Raw genomic sequence first — 19,587 nt, 5'->3', positions numbered from 1 at the left:
GCAGCTCACTCAGATGTGTGCTTATGAAGACCAAGCTTTATAGGCACACACAATCATATGCACAACATGCAAGACAGGAAAACAAGTGGACACACATTTGCTTACTCAGTATATAGGAACATGTACAGCATACATACTTCTTGTATACACACACACACACACACACACACACACACACACACACATATATATTGTGTCCACTTTCAGCCCACTTGTTCTTTATCATCACACAGAAAACACTAAGCTTAGCAACACTGACCAAACCAAGCACACTGGCATGCACACACACACCCACCCACACACACACACACACACACAAACGCAATTCCACATGTGGTTAGGTTTAGTCTCGTCCTTCAGTTTTAAGTTAGAGACGCTTGTGATTTTAATTAAATAGAGAAAAATTAACATTGTCACTGTGGACATTTTCAAGCTCTAAACAAGACCAAGTCTCTAGTCTTCTTAGCCATAAAAACGTTAACAGTGCTTTGAGAGACAGAAAAGTTTTGCAACAAGTATATTTAGCAACAGCAATCACACATCATATCTGCACAAAAAAACATAGATCCTTGGTCCTTAGGGAGATTTGATTAGCCATGGAAGAAAGACATTGTTTAGCTAGGACAAAGAAACATGTATAAAGCTAGAGCACAGTAGGATACATTCTTTTCATTAGGTTGCAGTAAGTACATTGTCTTATCAAACATAATGTCAACGGAATCACTAATCAGATTTTGTCTCTCCTCTCTGTGGTGTCAGAGTCTGTCAGCAAACCTTTTTGCATGTCATCACATCATTTTTATACTTCTATTTAAAGTCGAGTGTTAAACTCTGTGTGTGCAGAGGGAGGTGAAATCTTTTATCTTTTATCTTCATCTCTCTATATTAAGCCCCACTCAACTCTGTCTACTTTCCCCTGTTATTGTTAGACCTATAGCAGGACTGGACTACACTCTGATGAATGAGGTGATGCCGAGGGAAGCATGACGGGGGAGACTAAACACCAATGGAGATTCCATTGGTTTCCCCTGTTTTCCTCTTACTTTGTCTCTCGCCTCCCTCTTCCTTTTGCTGTTTTTCAAGTCTGTCTCATTTACTTTCTCTACTTTTCTCTCCCTCTTCCTCCTTCCCTCTCTCTCTCTCTCTCTCTCTCTCTCTCTCTCGGGGGTGTTTCATTAACTTTACTGTGGGATGAAAAGCAAGTGGCCATCCTTCAGCTTGAGAGCTCCTTGAACATGAGAAGCATAGAGATGCTTTACACGCCCATTACACACACACACACACACACACACACACAGACAAACACACTAAAACATGTAATAGAGAACCTAGACTTTCTTAGCTCGTCATTCATTTGTGTGTTCAGGCTGAAAGCACCTGCTGTGTCTGCCTGCTATAGGACTTTAAACACATCACACGAGCTTTATGTTAATGTATATGTGCGTGTGGGTTTATGTTTCCATTAATGCTTGTGTGAAAGTCGCGATAATTCAGTTTCCACCTACCCTGAAAGTATTTTGTCTCTCTCTCTTCGTCTCTGTCTCTGCAGAAAGCACGGCTCATTCATCCATTTTGAATTTCACTGTGACAAACACACACACGCACAAAAAGAAACATTCATTGACACATTTACGCCTTGTCATCTTAACCACAATGATCCCAGTGTTTCAGGTGTTTGCCCATTCATCATCGCTCTTATTCAGTGTTAATTTGCCTGGACAGCAAAGGCAAAGCGCATGATCAATGAGTCTTCCCGCTGTGTTGAGTTCAAAAGGAATGACGCCGCTTTCTTTTTCTCCTCTCCTCTCTCATTGCTTTCTCCCAGTGGAGGGAAAATGTAAGATAGACACGAACGTCCCTGGTATACACTCACATCTGTCTATAATTCGTAGCTTCTTTTGTTTCATAGTGGATTCAGCACGTTTCATTTAGTAGCAGTAGCACTGTGATGCAAATAACCAAGACTGCCGCTTGAAAGGCCTCACTTGTAGAGAAAAACATATTAGTATAAAGGGGAGAAAAAAGCACTATGAGATTTTGTTAATATTTAACAGCCATTAAGCAGCTTCACATAAATTCTGTAGAACTGAGATGGGATATCACACTTCATGTTTTTTTTTCTCTGAGATATTTTCACAAAGCCCCAATGTAGAAAATTTGGCTAAGGCAGCAAGTTTGCTTTTTATTAATTAGAGTAATTTACAAGAAATCTCATAGTGTGATTTTTTTTTCACCCTTATGTTTATTAGATGCTTAGTATTCAGCAAAAGTGAATCTGGATCTAAATAATTCATCTGTAAATGCTTACAGGGTGGATATAACTATATGTTTCTCTGCTATTTCCCCCTCCTTTCCTCTTATTCCTCCTTCTCTCATTCCAAAATCCTTCTCTCCTATTTCTTCTTTTTCTACTTTCCTCTGATTTTCTTGATCTTCACACTCAAAATTTGCTTCTGTATTCATACTTGCATTGTCCATAACCCTTATTTCTCTGTTTACCCTTTGCTGATGATGATTTTTAATCATTTTCTTAATTCAAACTGTCCATTTTCCCTTTGCCCTTACCTTCCTATCATTACCTATATACTCTATTTTGTTCTTACAATTCTGCATGTGTCTTTGACAATCCACACCTCTATTCTCCTCTCCACTTTCTCATTAACCATTCTTTGTTTCTTCTCTTTTTGGTTCTCTCTCTTTCTTTCTCTTTCTATCCTGATCCTATTCCCTGTCTCTGTATTCTGCTTCTCCTCCTCTCTATCTTTTTCAGTGGGAAGAGATCAGTGGGGTCGATGAACACTACACTCCAATCAGAACCTTCCAGGTCTGCAACGTGATGGAGTATAGCCAGAACAACTGGCTTCGCACCAACTGGATCCCTCGCCAGTCAGCCCAGAAGATCTACGTGGAGCTGAAATTCACCCTGAGGGACTGCAATTCCATCCCTTTAGTCCTGGGCACCTGCAAGGAGACCTTCAACCTCCTCTACCTGGAGACAGATGACGACCAGGGCAGTCGCTTCCAAGAGCACCAGTTCTCTAAGATTGACACCATAGCTGCTGATGAAAGTTTCACCCAAACTGACCTTGGTGATCGCATCCTCAAGCTCAACACTGAGGTGCGTGAGGTGGGTCACATGACCAAGAAGGGCTTCTACCTAGCGTTCCAGGATGTGGGCGCTTGCGTAGCTTTAGTTTCAGTGAGGGTTTACTTTAAGAAGTGCCCATACACTGTGAGAAATCTGGCCTCATTCCCTGATACGGTGCCCATGGACTCCCAGTCACTGGTGGAGGTCAAAGGCTCATGCGTCAATCACTCTAAAGAAGAGGAGCCTCCACGAATGTACTGCAGTACGGAAGGGGAGTGGCTCGTTCCTATTGGGAAGTGTCTATGTAACCCAGGGTATGAGGAGAGAAGCAGCACCTGCCAAAGTAAGACACACCTTCTTTGAGTGATGCGTTTTATACTCTTCTCATGTTTTCCTTGTCATCTGCTCATCTTGTCTGTTGTCAACCTATCTTCCTTTGTAACATTTCTCATGTGCACCTATCCCTGTCCACATATACTGATCCTATTTCTAATACTGTGTGTGATACAGTTCAAAGTTTTCCAAGGCTGCAAAAGTCAAGTGTTTGATGTGAAGACTCTCACACTTCATATCTGTCAGCCCAGAACATTTCATGTCAAATCCCAATCATTATGCATGCATGTGTTTATGGTTGTGTGTGTGTGTGTGTGTGTGTGTGTGTGTGCAGATCTGTTTGTGTGATGCCTACCAATGAATGTGCAAAAAAATCTCAGAATGTCGATGGGAAAATCTGTGCTTGTACATGTGTATTTCCATGCATGTGTATAATGTGTTATCCAGATCTTTGAACTATAGATTGCAGTGTTCAGTAGTTCAATAGTAATCTTCTCTGTGACACATCATTAGCTATTGGAAGAGCTTAACCAGAGAAGCAAGGATGGTACTGATAATGCAGAAGAAAGGAGTGGGCTGGAGTGGATGGTGAATAATGGAATAGTTGCGGTGATGGTCGTGGGTGTTGGTGGAGGTATGAGTGAATAGACACTAGAGTCTGGAGATACTCAGTCTCACCCCACAATCTGTTGCTGCCTTGAACGTGGTTGAAAAAGTCAAAAAGTACATGTCTGGCTGCATTTCATTTTCAGCCGATCCTGTCTGTCTTTCCATCTGCTACACCATCTTCACACGTTTTGCAGGGGGTTTGAGTTTTTGCGAGGTGGTTGGTGGAGAGACTCTAACAGTCTTACAGTGATTGAAGTCATGGAAGAATCCTGGTGCTACTGCACTGTGCTAGAGCTACTGACTGACATACTGCTCTGTGAGCCATCCCTTAGCAAGGGGCTTTACCTGCAGATGCAGACAACTTGAATGTTCATTGTAAAATTGTCCTAAATAGTCCTTCTTCCTCCTCGTATCATTAAACTCTTATATTTTACCTAATCTACTCACTCATGCCCCTATAGCAACTTTTATATCCCCTTTGGAGTCAAGCAAGGTTGAATGTTATAATACACCTTTCAACTTAGCATTTAGGACACCATCCTGATCTCTGTAAAATCATAGTGTCTTTAAAATATTTAGAATTTTCTTTTAGATTTCCATATAGAGGCCACTTGTGCCATGCAGTAACTTTTCATAATGCCCTGCATTTTCAGTGTTTTTTCAAAACAATTGTATATGTAAATATATTCAAATATTAAAATGCCTATAGTATGTTGCATAAAATGGGTATAGATGAAGTGTATAGGCTTACTTCATGCTTTACTGGTGTGTGTTTCCATATATTTTGTTTGAACATCAAAGACAGAACTGCTCACAGAGGTTTTGGCAAAGGAAACAAAAGCTGTGTGTGTCGTGAAAAGCCTGTTTTCTTTTTATTGTGGTGACTTGCTGTGGTCCATGGCGTTCTATATGTGCTCCTCTTTTCTCAGTTCCAGAAAGCTCCTTGCTCTTCTTAAGAAGCCAAACACAGGACCTATTTAAATGCAGTCACCTCTGCTCTTCTGCTGTTCAGCAATGACTAAAGTTTAAAAAGGTATTGGAAATCTTAGTCCTAGTGATTGTAGCTGGTCCCAAAAGCTCTCATGTTCATCAACTCTCTCCTCTCCAGAGTCATGCCAAGTGTTAATTAAAGATCAAAGGCAGTCTCCCAGGTCAAACCCCTGCTGTCAGGGCCAAGGGAAGCTCTTTTTCTGGGGCTGTGGACTCCACCTGAGTCTGCCTCACTGCCCAGATACAATGGGAAACTTTGTTACAACTATGAAGTGAAAACCTTGTATTTATAAAATGTAAACATGATAGGAAAGATGTAAAATGATAGGCAGAAATGACAAAAATGGCTGATAATTTAAAAAAAAGTTCAAGTTAAACAGGCCAATACCAGTGTAGCAGTGTTACTTAGTAGACTGTTGAAGACCAAAGTTGAAACACTGTAAAATCATGCCCCATGTCTATATGTCATTTCCAAATGTTTATTTAACTGATAATGAAAAATGAATAAATCTTCACTATATGAGTTTTTATTTCCTCCCTAAACTTTAAGGAACAAAAGTTGTTGATGCAGTACAATACTATTACACTGGTTCGACAAATGGCAGGGCCCTCCCTCTTCCTCTCACTTCCTGTCGCTCTGTGAATTGTGTGAATGTTTGGATGTATTTGACAATCTCTTATTAGTTTCAGAGAGGTCTAATGGACTCTAATAAGGTCTTATGTTACCCTGGAGTGGGACAGCTGCACCAACAGGCCCCCTAGCCCCTGTGTGCAGTCGTCGGGGGCCCCAGCATGCAGCTCGCTCTGCAGGCCCTCTCTGTTAACAGACAGATGACTGCATGGGGTTAGGTCACCGTACAGACAGATAGCAACAAAGATGAAAACATATTTACAGAGCCACAGCCTTCAAAACCAGATAGAAACAGATGTTTAGGCCTTGATTTCTCATATATTTACATGTCAGAGGCCTACAAGCAGCCATATTGGGCCCCACAACCTATTTGGTAAAATTTGTGTCTCATGAACTCATATATAATACTAAATTATTATAAATGGGTTTTGCGTGGGAAGAACATTCTATATTTTGCATTGGATGAATTATAGTCAAATAAAAGTGTTGTCCTGTGTTGCTTCTTCAGTGACTTTTCCACAGAAATAACTACACATGTTGTTGTTTCACCATAAGAAAACATTCAAATTCAGCTAAAACCACCAATTGAATAATCAAGTGATTGCACTTTCCTGCTGTCAGACAGTAGCAGTTTGGTAGATTTAAGGTGCAGGATGTGGTGGGAAAGGTACTTGGCTTGAGTGGTGCTGGCTTTGACTGTTAACTCAAAGTTAGACATGAGTTGAGTTTTTTTTTTTTTTTTTTTGACAAGGCATCTTGGTGCAGCATTTCATTTACCTAAGTTTCTGTTCTATCTGAATGAGTGAGTGGGGGGAGAATGAGGGCAGTTTTCTTTGTTTATAATAACAATCTCGTATTAGACTGTCATTATCTTGATGGTTTGTGTGTCTCTATGTGTGTGGAGCCAGAAATGTTTGTGAAAGCAGGGATTTTTTTTTTCAGTGGCGCCTTCATACAAACACATGAATTCTGTCTGGCTTTGGCTATAGATCAAGATGTGGGAGCTGCCATTTTGAGAATGTGTGTGTGTGCGTGCGCGTGAGTGCGCACGCCTGATGGCTGCCATGTATGTGTGTGTGTCATTACATACTTCACAGAGTGCGGTGTATATTGCTGTGAACATATTCTGATATTTCGTCGGCCATATAAGACCATAACATGTCGTCGAATTGTTTGTGAGTGAGTGGGTTTGGGGTTTTTTCCACACTGTACAATGTGAATGGGCCCGTCACTCATCGTCGGGATTACTGTATGTTTTGTGAGCAGACTTCGGCCTTTCCACAGAGAATGTGAGGCCAGATCTAATCTCACTAAGTCAGTCTTTCATCTGTCATTAGAACAGACTGGAGCAGGTGAACTAACTCCTATCTGCCATCAGTGTGAAATTCCTGCAACCCTAATTTGATCCTAAAACAGCAAACGGATGTCTGTCTTGTCAAGTTTGGGTGTGTGCGTATGTGTGCATGTGTGTTGCAAAATGCAAGCAGCTGTTCAGTTGTACATTCACAACAAGAGACCAAGGTTTACATTCTTGCTGGATTTATCAAGACACACAATCCTCAAACTTGCCAGCACCATAATGCTTATTACAATTACATATATGCAGTAAGTCTGTAAACGAAGACACAGGGACACATGTGCTTAAGCCTGAGTCGCCGGTCATGTCTCGATTACTGACCACATATCATTATAAACAAAGAAAGAGAGAAAAGCACTTCTGGCAGGTTTTAGGTAACGACGAAGCAAATGGGAATTCTGACGGTTTGATTTCTAATAATTTTGTGCTGATGATGTATGTTCAAAAATTATTGCTGGTTGATCAGTGCATCAATCTCAGAATTTCCAAATAAGAGCACAGTTTTCTCCATGTTTACTTCCTTCCCCCCTCTCTGTTCCCTTCGATGGCTGATGGTTTTGGCCACTGGTTCAAAGCCTGCTCATCCATCTCGTGTCGAATGTTTTATATCACTCTCCACTCTTTTGCTTAAGTGATTTAGCTGCTGTCTTCCTGCATAGACATGCCTGGCTTTCAGGCAGGCTCACATTATACGTCTTTCATTGACTTTGTCACGCAAGCCTGATTAACCTGACCAAAGAAACACTCAAACCTAGCTCTATGAAATGATTCAGTATGTAGTTGATCATTTGATTTTAGGCAAGACTATTTACCTTCAACAACGAATCAGATGTCTCCGTGTAATGTCTTTTGGGCTGCTAGTACTCCCAATCCCACTGAGTCTTGAACTCCATTTAATCTTATTGTTTTGGTTTGCTGGTCCCCAGGGCTAACGTAAAATGGTGGAGATCCAGCGTGGCTGATGAAGAAACTCTTTAAGCATTTAGCTTTCACAAAAGAACGGCCATACTTTTCTCAGGAGGGGTCAGACCAAACTAAAGCTAAAATGCCAGTAAATATTGGACTTGCATTCATCAAGTAGGGAAACAGAGGACTCCAGCGGGATGCTAGTGTTGCCCCAGTTACATGTGGAGTGGGTTTGGAGTCTGTGTGCCCCCTAGTGATCAAAAAACCCTGTGTACTGCTTAATGGTTAACAGAGACTGATACTGTCTAATGAAAACATGTATGTTACAGTAATGCCCAGTTTATTTGTCTTAATTAATTCAAAGTGAGAGTGAAATAATTTTGTGTGCCACACTGTACATGTAACAGTATGTAGTCGACTTTCCTCATAGAATTTACCACCTTAATTAAAATACTGAATCAATGTCACCGCTGGACATTTTTGTTTTATTGCTGTTTTAAATGTTCCTTGATCAATTAAGTGCAATTAGTAACACTTGTTCAGCAACACTAGAGAAACCCCGGAGTTTTACTTACATTCCCTTTTTGTTTTTCTGGCCCATATTGTTTTTTGTGCTGTGCTTTTTGCATATTTTTCTGCCAGACTGTTGAGGCTGAGTGCTGTGAATTCATGGAGCTATTGGCTCCCCCCTTGTCCCTTGGAAGGACTCTGTTTGTTTGTGTTGGCCATTATATAACTGCCCGGCTCTCCACAAGAACGTACTAGCTAGCTACACACACACACACACACACACACACACACACACACACACTTCGAAATGTACACAATATTTCTAATCCAGCAACAAGCAAATCACTGCTATTCTTCCTGTCTGCTTATTTTTGCATGTGTTTGCATGTTCTGTGTGTGCTTCTCTGTGTGGGCATCTGTATGTTGTGGCCCGAATTTATCCAGTTCACTGCATCCTCTGAGCCGTTGTTCCTTTTTCCAAGCAGCACTGTGCTACACATAATATACTACAGTTTCACATATTCACAGTAGGAGCTGCACAGTCTAGCAGAGCATAACAATAGCCTGTTACTGTCGGGCACCTCCACAGCTGGTTTTGAGACCAGGTGTTATTCATAATCTTCTGCCACACACATTTCACAACTGGTCCAGGCAAGTCACAATTCCTGCTGACCTGTGTGTGTGTCTGCGTGTGTGTTTGGGTGAATGAAGTGTTATCCTGTACAGTTCTCTGCTCTAACACTACTGTTCCATTGCATCAGTCTCCTCCTCTCTTGTCAGTTTAGTTTAGTGTGGAGCCTTTCTCTGCTGCAGCCTTTTGGCTGTGTGCTGCCTGGCATTTAGCCTTTCGAGAGTTTAGAAAGAGAGTAGAGACTAGAAAAAAGCACAAGACCTGGACTGAGTGCTCTAGTGAGAAAGGTCTCATTTCATGGTGTTAACACTACATACTAAATAATTTGCTAAATGTAAGAACCATTTTTTCCCCCTAAAATCATGTACCAATTGGCAGGGACACATACAATGCTTTTAGAAATCAAATGAGTTTCCTAGATTGTGGTAACTGAGTCTGATAGAAAGTTTATGGATTTTTGGGGGGATTTCATGTGCATACCACAGACACCGCCTCATATGTGCATTGGATCTTGTTTTATTTACCATCTTCGTAAGCTGTGTTGTGGTTAAAGATAAAGAAAAAGGAGATCCATGCATGACTTACTGTGCTTGTAGGAGAGGAATATTCTCAGTTCTTGCTGATGCATTTGTTTTGTTATATTTCCCTTTGTAATGTTTTTATCACAGCCCAAATTTTCAGCCCCTCCAGTACTGTTTGCGTTTTTGAGGATCTTCTACAACCTTGATGTGCAAAAAAAAAAAAGAGCTAATTAAAGCATTGTGAGCAGCCCGCAGCAATCATACTAACTCCCACTCCACATCATGGCGGCCGGGAGGGAAATCTGAGTGGAGGGAGGTAAAGAGAGGAAGACAGAGTATGCAAGAGAACGAAAAAGAGGTAGAGAGATGATGTTCACAGTGTTAATATGAGACACAATTCAACTGTAGTCCAGTGGCAGGAATTATTCACTAAGCAAGGAAACTAAGAAATGATTTTGTATATACTCATAGTGTATGGTCTGCACACATCTCTGTTTGTTTGTGTGTGTGTGTAGAAAAGAAGAGAGTGAATGTATGTTTATATGCTCATCCATTGCTATACAAGGAGACTGAAATATCGCATGTTTGTGTCTCAGTCCCTCTTAAATGTCTACATCTTTATCTCTGTGTGTATTCCTACAGTATACTGATGTGGTGCCTGTGTGCATGTGTATGTCTGTGTGTTTCTGGCATGCAAGGCTAAAGAGGAGGCTGTAGCCAACGATGAAGGAAAGGTTTGTTCATTTGGGGGCATTATTGCCTGTTTGCTTTTCTCTTTATGGGCCTTCCAATGCAGGCTGGGGGTGGCGGGTAAGCCTGTCACCCTGGGCCCCCGGTGCTATTGGGACTTCAAAGCTGCTGGTAACCACAGGCGCAGGAATTCAACTTAACGCACACACAGGCAAACACACTCAAATGCACATACACTTAAAATCAGGCTTAAGGCAGAAATGTAGAGGATAGATAGATGGGGTGTGTATTTGTTGCAGAGGTCAGTATTTTTCTCTGAATGTGTGTCCATGTGTGTGTTTGTGTGCTACTCTCTACATGCAGTTAATGGGTGTGCCTTACTGTTGGGACTACTGGTATTACTAGCGTGTCTATATGTGTGTGAGAGTGTGTGTCAGTGGATAAGATAAGGACAGAGGGACACCACAGGAAACGTCCTGTTTGACAGACACGGTGGATGTTTAGATACACATGTAATGTAACAGGGGAGGGAAAAGAGGGAGTAGAGCAGAGAGGTCACTCCATCACTCCTGATAGATGAGAGGGAGCAAGCTGGAGAGGGAAAGAGATGAGAGAGGAGAGGGGGAGGTGAAGGCAAGAGAGAAAGAAAGTGAGCTGTCACTGGGATGTAGACCCCTGCTGAAAACTCTTTTGGCACAGAGCGCCTGTTTTGTGATTTGTGACGTTACCACAATCAATTCAACGTCCACAGAGACTGATGCATTTTTTACAGCATTGCTACTTTAATCGTTCTCCGTTGTGAACTGCTTTCAAATGTTCCTGTAAGTTGGCTAATACAAAGATGTTCTACCATAACTTGAAAACGCACAAGGTCACAAGATTTTTTTAAAAAAGTCTGATATTAAGTGAAGAAACATTTAGGTTTTGTTTGGCATTGTTTAACACAGTAGTGATTTAACTTCATTAGTTTAGAATGAAAAACTACTAAATATTACAAACATCCCTTATCATAAACCTAACCTTTACCCTAACCCTAACCTAATTCACTTTATGATGTTAAAAACAGTATTTGTGGAGTAACTTGTGGTTTCATGGTATATTTATTATTGTATATTTCTGGTAAATAATTTTAAGGACTACCACTATGCTACTTGCTGCTGCAAGCAATGCATAATATAGCATAGGCCTATATCACATTTCCTCTACATGTAACTTATGAATAAAATATACAATAATATAAGCCTGTTACTAAAAATCTACCATGTGTGATGTCTGCTGTCCTTGGTGCTGAAGATTTGGTTTCGTCTTCAGCTGCAAAGTCAGTCACATCCAGGGGTTGTGGCTGTCAAGTGTCTCACTTATCTGAACACATCCCATAGACATGTATAGTCCCATAGTTGTCAGAAGCATCATTTCATTGTACAGCTGTAATGCGTTCAGTAAAGAGAGGCCTCTCAGTGTCATTTCAGTTTGAAAAACCCAAGTGTCACCACATAAATATCTGTCTTCCAGCAGCTGTCTGATCTCTCTGTGCTGCTATGCAGATGTCAACCATGTGACGTTTAAACAAAGGCAGCACTCTTTAATGACAGCCAAGCAAAGACAACAATGTCAGTTTTAATGCTTTTGAGACTAATGGCACGATACTGAAATCTAGTGGTAATTCTGCATTTAGAGCTATTTCCGTTTATGTAGCTACATGTTAGAAATGTTGCACTCAACAGTGTAGCTGAGAACTAATCTGTACTCAGTCCTGATCCATGGTTTACCCACACCTGCTTTGTATTTTTGAATGCAGTTATTTCCTCATACGTACCTGTGCACGCTTGTGTTGTTGACCTTGCTATGGTAACCTTGGTGTTTCTATTGTTTGTGTCTTCCATCTTAATCAGGTCTGCAGGAAGTGAGGCATCACAGGTCCTCTGGGATCTGTGTGTGTACTTGTGTGTGTGTGTGTGTGTGTGTGTGTGTGTGTGTGTGTGTGTGTGTGTGTGTGTGTGTGTGAGAGAGAGAGAGAGGAAGTGAGAATGAGTGCCCGACGTAAGTGTGAGAGACATGTCTGTCAATACATACAGGTCATTAGCAAACCAGAAGTCAGCAGAGGTGAGGTGTGGAAGACAAACTGCTTACTACAGCATATAGGAACCGCTTCTCACCAACACACACACATACACACACACACACACACACACAAGTACTTTATTATGATGCTGAAATTAAAATGCGTGTAATTTATTTATGCAAATTAATTTATGTTTGTCTGTTCATCAAGCAGTCAGACCTTCATTCCATCTACATTAACAAATGCAGGCATCCGTTTCTAGAGCTTATATGTATATATTTCCCCATTCTCCATGGCACAGCTGTGGGTAGACTGGCTGCCTGTCAAGAGTGCTTCCCTGCTTATGACCCAGGGCATGCTGGAATGGATCAAAGGAGCCTGGTGAGAGTTTTTAAAAGTTCGTGCATTTCCAGTATTAGAATGAAAACGCTGTGACAAATCTTCACTTGAGTTTTCAGTTTGAGTTTCTATTCAACTCTTTTGTACACTATGACAGAGCAATCTGGCTGAGGTATCCTGTATAAGACACTGGCTGTTTGTAGTACTAGAACTGTTACAATCTATTTATTCTTTATACAGTGAACGTATGTGGGAGTCAGACTGTGGCAAAGATGAACCTTGTACTCTTCTGTGTGTTGGACCATGACATTTAGTTAAAGATGTTTGTTGGGTGTGAAAACCAAAAACAAAAACCAAAAAAAGCTCTTTGAGTTACACTTGTGACCCCAAAATAAATCTCCACAACCTGTGCCTGTGCCTGGAAAAATGATGTGGTGGAGATGAGCAGATGACAGTGCCTTTGTTTTAGCGAAACCTGGACTCACTTCCAGTGACGGAGCTCAATGAAGAGAAGTGTAGACTTTTACTGAGAAGATCCAGTTGAGGAGTTGACAAGCCTGGCAAGCTCCTCTAACTCCAAATAAACTCTGGAGTCTGTTCACTCATTGCTAAAACAAACACACACTCCCTTTGAATAAATGCACACCAAATACAGTAACTCATCTTAAGTTATTTTTCAGCTTGTGCCCTCGTTGAAGGGTCACTGATGTCCTAGACAGTTCTGTCTTTCTGAAATGATCCATAGACTTGGACTACATGCATCCTTGACTCGCCCTACTTCCACATTTGATAGAGATGAAAGAAAAGGTCCTTGCACTCATTTATAGCACACTTCAACCATCCCGATCCACCCATGAAAAGCAAGAAGAGTGATGACATTTTACAGTACCTACAGCCAAGGAGCGTGACTTAGAAATGGTGTCAGATGGAAAGACACGCCATCTGTGTGTCGTTGAGTGTAAGTGTATGAATGTGAGCATCTGTGAGAGAGGAGTGGGTCATCTGTGTGTCTGCAGATATGTACAGTGTTGTGTATGAATATGAGTATGTGTCAGTTTGTGTGTGCTGATTACAGACGGTCAGGTCTCAGTGATCAGGCCTTTAGCTGTCCCTACACGCTGAATGCCAGACACGGCAAACCATGCCTAGGGCAACCAAGCATGGAGACTACAACGCCAGACCACAGCAGACAGACAACCCTAAAACCCTGCAGCTGTGTGTATGTTTTTCCCATCTTTCTGTTCTGTATAGACCATGTCAGGTAATCCAGATGAAAAAAAAAACATTCCTATTGAATACACTTGTTTTTATCTTCCACAACCAACTACAGCTTTAACAAAAAAATAGACACTGTTCTGACTCTGGGTTAATTCTATTGCTTCATATTCTTTCACCATCAGACGTCAGACAACCTCCTTTTAGTCAGTGAAGCCACTCAGCCACAGTTTCTAAAAGAATGCAATGAATGATATGTAGATAATTAGATGTTAGGTCAGTGTATTGAGGAACGTTGGGCACTTGCGTTTAAAACTCTCAGGCATTTTGGCCACTTGCAGTGCAAAAGAAAAAACTTCCCTATTTTCGAAAGGATACTGGGCCAAGTGTTCCCCCTCAGATTTCTGCCCAGGAGCTGTATGCTCAAGTACCTATGGTTTGTTTTGTTTGGAGACCCTTTGGTCTCAGTGGTGAGGTTAAAGTTAATGGGTATGAAATAGTCGTAATATTGTTTGTAGTGTTAAGCTGTGATAACATTAGTAACTTATACTCAATGGAGTTATAACCCTTTAGCTCAGTATTTTTAGTCAGCCCCACTATATTAGTCTATTAGATCTCTCTTTATCAATACCACCACGACCAAGTGTTTGCACTGCCAAAAATATTTAGTGCTACTGCCCTCAAACTAGAGGCCTCTCTCTATGTCTTTGTCTACGTCTCTCCTCTTGCAGAGGATGGAATAAAGTGCCACTTACAGCAGGACAAAGGATCCAACCTTTAAAGGTTGAGGGATACTGTGGAGATGAGCACTGACCTTTCTCACAAATTACACACACTCACACATTCCTTCTCGCTCTCTCACACACACGCACACACAGATACAAATATGCATGGAAGGTTAGAAGCAGTGTGAAGATGAGCAGAGAAAAATGGCAGACAGCAGTGTCCAACAAGATTACTGTACTCATCATCCACAGATTTCCCATCCTCCTCCAATTCATTTCCCTTCGTCTTTCCCTGTTCAAATGGATGGCACCCGGCATTTGTCAAGGTGAAGATAGCATGGCCCACGCCTACTGATACAACCGACCAATTTTTCCATTTCTTCCGCTCCGCTAGTCTTTTGCTATTAAGTGTTCAATTTCGGTACCTGAAGGTGATGCCAGAGTGCAAAGCCTCAAGGAATGTTAAAGAAATCTCACTGATTAATGCAAAACCTTCCCGACTCCTTCAACTTCTGACTCTTCCGTAATTCCCTGCTTTCGTGACTGGTTTTGTATTGCCACTGATGCAAACAGCTGTACGGTGTTGATGTGTGATTCTGACCTTCCATGAAGACTTGAATATCAGTTTCTGTCCTCTAAATCTGATTGATGTGATATGTTGTTTTTTATTTGACTGATACACAATACATACACAGGGCAACAGTCAAGTTTAATCAGAACTACTTCCAGTGTGACATCAGATTCTGCAAAGCAATTTTGTCTCCTGATTTATGCAATAGTAGCAAATGAGCCATTTTTATGATAAAATAACAAAAATTAAGTTTCTGGTGGATTGTGCGTCCCCAATCAAGTGTGTGTGTGTGTGTGTGTGTGTGTGTGGTGGGGGGAGGGGGTATGACAGCTCAATGTCAGGGGTAATTGAGGTGTATGCTATTGATGAGACCCCAACTCTAACGAGCTTTCGCCAATTAATCCATCGATTTACATGTAAATAGCTCCTGAAAGGTTACTGGCTGTGACTGCCATCTGCATGTACTTACCATGCTAATGTCGTGCTGAGTGACATATACACCCTCAGCACACATGCAAAAATTTTGTGGCGGTGAGAGGGAACGTGTGAGAGAGACAGACATAACTGCTTGATCGCTGATAGATTGCATCTCATTATCAACAAAATAAGGTGTTAATTACAATGCCATACATTAACCACCGGTGTACACACCTTTTAATATTGAAGCAAAGACCTGTCATTTAGTCTGTCAGTGTCCCCCAAAGTGTATGGATTGTTTATGTGTATTTTATTTAATGTGTAATCATTTCTTTTAATAAAACTAACTATTTAATCACTTTGCAATTCTAGTTTGACAGTTATTAGCGTTTCAGTCCATATGAATTTGAAGTTCTTGTTCTACTGTGATGAAGCTGCGGTGAAGAATAGCTCTTAGTGGCTTGCAGAAAATGTGGAACCTAAAACAATGCAGAAATGCAGAGTTCTGATATCAGCCAGCTAACTGACTGGGGCCCAGTGTTAATTACCAGTGCGCTCAGCTTAACTGAGATACTCAGTAAATTGTCCCCAGGTGGGGAAAGAATAGGCTCTATCTTCATCTCTCATAGCTGCAGTTGAGCTAATTATGATGATGTATGTGTGTATGTGTGCAAGTGAGTTGTGCTTTGGAAGGTTTTCAAATTTTTTTTTTTTTTTTTGAATGTGTGTGTGTGTATGTGTTTTTATGGCCCACTTGAGAGTGTTAGCTTGTGTACGTGTATAGACAGACTGTGGTGCTTAACATATGTTCATAAGTCCTGCTTGCATAGTATGTTGGTTCCATTAGAGTGTCAGAGTGTGTTTGTGTGTGAAAGTGGTGCCTTAAAGATCTTTGCCTCAACCCCCCACCTACACTTCTTCTTTGTTTTTGTATGCCTTTGCATATATGTGCGTCTGTTTGTACATTCAAACAAGGCGAAACTAGAACTGGCACATGCTAAAACATGAAACCTCCAAAGCCAACAGTTCTGTTAAGTGAGATGTGCTGCGTTATAATGATGCCATCTATCACTCCCTTCATTTCTCCATTCCTTTATCCCCTCGCTCCTCCATCAACGTCTCTGTGGTCTCATTAATTTAGCCTGGACTATTTATGTGCCTATAAAAACAATAGGGAGAGAGGAAGGTTTTTACTTGCACGGTGGATGCTTCCAGTACATGGGAAAGATGACAAAGCCTGTTGAGTTAGATGGAGCACCCAATGTCACTTTCAGTTAATTGCACTACGTTCTTAACATCTGCTTAACACAGAACAATGTTTTCATAAATGCAGTATGTTTTTAAGCGTGTTTCAGCTGGCTCATTTGATATTTCAGAGCTTCAAATAACATAGTGTTCATAGTGACTGCCTTTTATGTGAGGCACCAAACATTTCAGTATACCCACAAAAAATGAAATGATCTGACATTTTACTGATATCAAAATGTAGTAAGAAACTTTAGCACAACAAACTGTTGTAAACTGCTTGAGCTATAAAAGGTTATAAAAAATTAAATAGGTAATGTCTTAAAAGTACAAACTCTAAAAATATGATCCTGCCTACATTTAAAGCATCCAGACAATCCAAATTACGTCCTTGAAAATGTTATGACCAAGGACTATGTGACTTTTGTTACACGTTACCTGCTGTCTGTCGGACTGTCCCAACAAAGGTTTGAGGTCCAAAGATGTTTCACTGCAAGGCAGTTGTGACCTATAATAACCTGTGGCCACTGTCAATGATGGGTATGTAACACACACTATCCATAGACTAGTCTACATGGGGTTACAACATGCTCCTTTGAAGCTTATAACTTGGGGTCGCATGAGGCTGCATAGAGCTCATTGTGCCCTTCAGAAGGAGGACATTCACACATACTGTTGTCATATGAAATGTCAGGCTGGCTACTCTGTGTGGGGAAATGGAGCTTATGAGATAAACAAGGGGATTTGTACAGGTGTTTAATAAAAATATCAGAAGGTTTTAGCTAATATAGTGTATACCTGTGTGTTCAGCTGTTAAAATTAATTTCTTGCTCTTTTAATTCATAAGGAAAACATGACAGCATCATTGTGAAATATTTCATACACAGAATATCTAAAAAGAGATCAAGGTCAAGAGTGGGTGCACGTTCGTTAAAGTCAAGGGGTGTCTGTATACAGATCATGAAGTTTGTCCAACTTTTATATGTGTGTGAACATGTAACTATGCCCTGTTCTGCATCTGCTGCAATGAGAACCCTTCACCAGGTTTCTTTTTAATGATGGACCACTCTGGGTGGCTGTTGTTGGGGAGAGCGTGGGTTATCACCCTGCTGCAGAGCGAAATACCATGTGTGCGCTCAGTGGGAGAACATTCCTGCTGGCCCCATGATTTCCTCAGGTCATTCATGCAGTCCTCATTCCCACTGTAATGGCATTGTCCTGGGGCTCACTCACCCCAGCAGGCCCCCCACGCTTCAGCCTTTAGCCTCCCTGACAGCGCTGCCCTTCAGCTGCCCGTCAACCATGCCAAGCCTGAGGTGGCTGGTGGGAGATTGTAAGGGGTTATGAGGATGAGGCTGGGCTTGGGGCTAACATTGCTTTTATAGCCATATAAACATGATGGTGAGAACAAGGAAAATTCTGTTTACATATGATTCAATGATTCAGTAAATATTACCTTGATGAAAGCTGTATTTCTGATTCAATTTTGGGTTCATGCATTTTGGGTTCATGTGCTTATTGTGCATATTATTTTCAGTGGATGTTAAAGATTTCAAAAAATACACAAACAAACAGAGAGCTGCATTAAGTTTCAGTCAGCTTTTTGTGGAATCTCTGTAAAACACAGCTTCATAGCATTTTCTGAGCTAAATGAGGACATTGTCTGCTGTCACTTTATTTTGAAGTATGGTAAAAATAAACACGCAGATGAGGATGTGTGAACCAAGTAGCCACAGTAGCCAGTAGCTTGTAAAAAAGTGAATGTGCTGCATTGACTAAATCAATGTATGGAATGAAAGCAGAGGAGGAGGAGGGACGGCATCTGTCACTACTTATGAATTCACCACAGTATGTGAAACACATCTTTTCTTGGTGCTTCTCTCCCCCTCTCTGCATTCTGTGTGTATAAAAGAGGCTGTTCATCATTATTCAAGGACAGAGCTGATTAAAGGTGATTAAGTCCTGCCCATCCATCACTCTTGCCTTTCAGCCTGTCACTGGCCCCAGTATTAAGGGGGACACCAGTGCATGTATGTATGTGTGTGCATGTGTGTGTGTGTGTGTGTGTGTGTGTGTGTCTGTGGGAAAAAGAAACACTGTCCATCCAGCTTTGTGCTTTTCCAAATATTAGCCATTACACTAATTACAAATAAATTCTCAAATAGAAAGAAACAATATACTTGGCTCCTTAATAATGCTGCTTAATATTAAAATAATACACAAAAGCATTTAAATTGTGGTTTGAGCTTAAATGGGCCATAGCAGCCCATTCTTTACAGTATTCTTTAGCAATCCTATAATCAATGTCCACTTTCTCCCTTGATGAATACCAGCACTCAGAGCCTTTCTTGCTCTTGCCATCTTACTGCCGGTTAATGTTACGAGAACATAACATTAACCGGCAGTAGCGCTAACAAATGAATGTAAAAAGAAAGGAGAGTTTTCCTTATTAAGAGCTAATTGATTGGTTTTGCTGGTGTCTTGTGTATAGTATAAAAATAGAAATTCAGTATTTCCACTGACTGTAGCCCTTCCTGAGGCTTTTTAAGATGGGGTGAAGTAGGTTTTACAGAGTGCTGAGATAAGTTTCACTAGCTGAGGTCAGAGAGGAAGCTGTGGAAGACACAGGCTGGTCAGTATCTGATTTCTTTTAAAAAGCATATATCAGCTTGACAGCGTGAGTCAGCTTTGGTTTTTGCAGCCCAAAGAGGGGCTTCTTGATTGATGGTCAGATGTGTGTGTGTGTG

The 19,587-nt window shown here is 41.1% G+C and overlaps 1 protein-coding gene across 3 annotated transcripts in view; it reads left to right on the top strand.

Annotated features, from left to right (window-relative positions):
- epha3 (eph receptor A3) overlaps positions 1–19,587 on the top strand; it is a 116,276-nt gene that overhangs the window by 41,311 nt on the left and 55,378 nt on the right. For all 3 annotated transcript variants that reach the window (XM_026295076.1, XM_026295078.1, XM_026295077.2), the window contains exon 4: positions 2,771–3,431. In XM_026295076.1, the coding sequence (XP_026150861.1) occupies positions 2,771–3,431 (661 nt within the window). The remainder of the gene's footprint in view (positions 1–2,770; positions 3,432–19,587) is intronic.

Source organism: Mastacembelus armatus, chromosome 21 (assembly GCF_900324485.2).
Source record: "Mastacembelus armatus chromosome 21, fMasArm1.2, whole genome shotgun sequence".
Taxonomy (NCBI): domain Eukaryota; kingdom Metazoa; phylum Chordata; class Actinopteri; order Synbranchiformes; family Mastacembelidae; genus Mastacembelus; species Mastacembelus armatus.
Note: the sequence above shows the minus strand (reverse complement) of the source record. Positions and strands in the feature narration are given on the sequence as shown.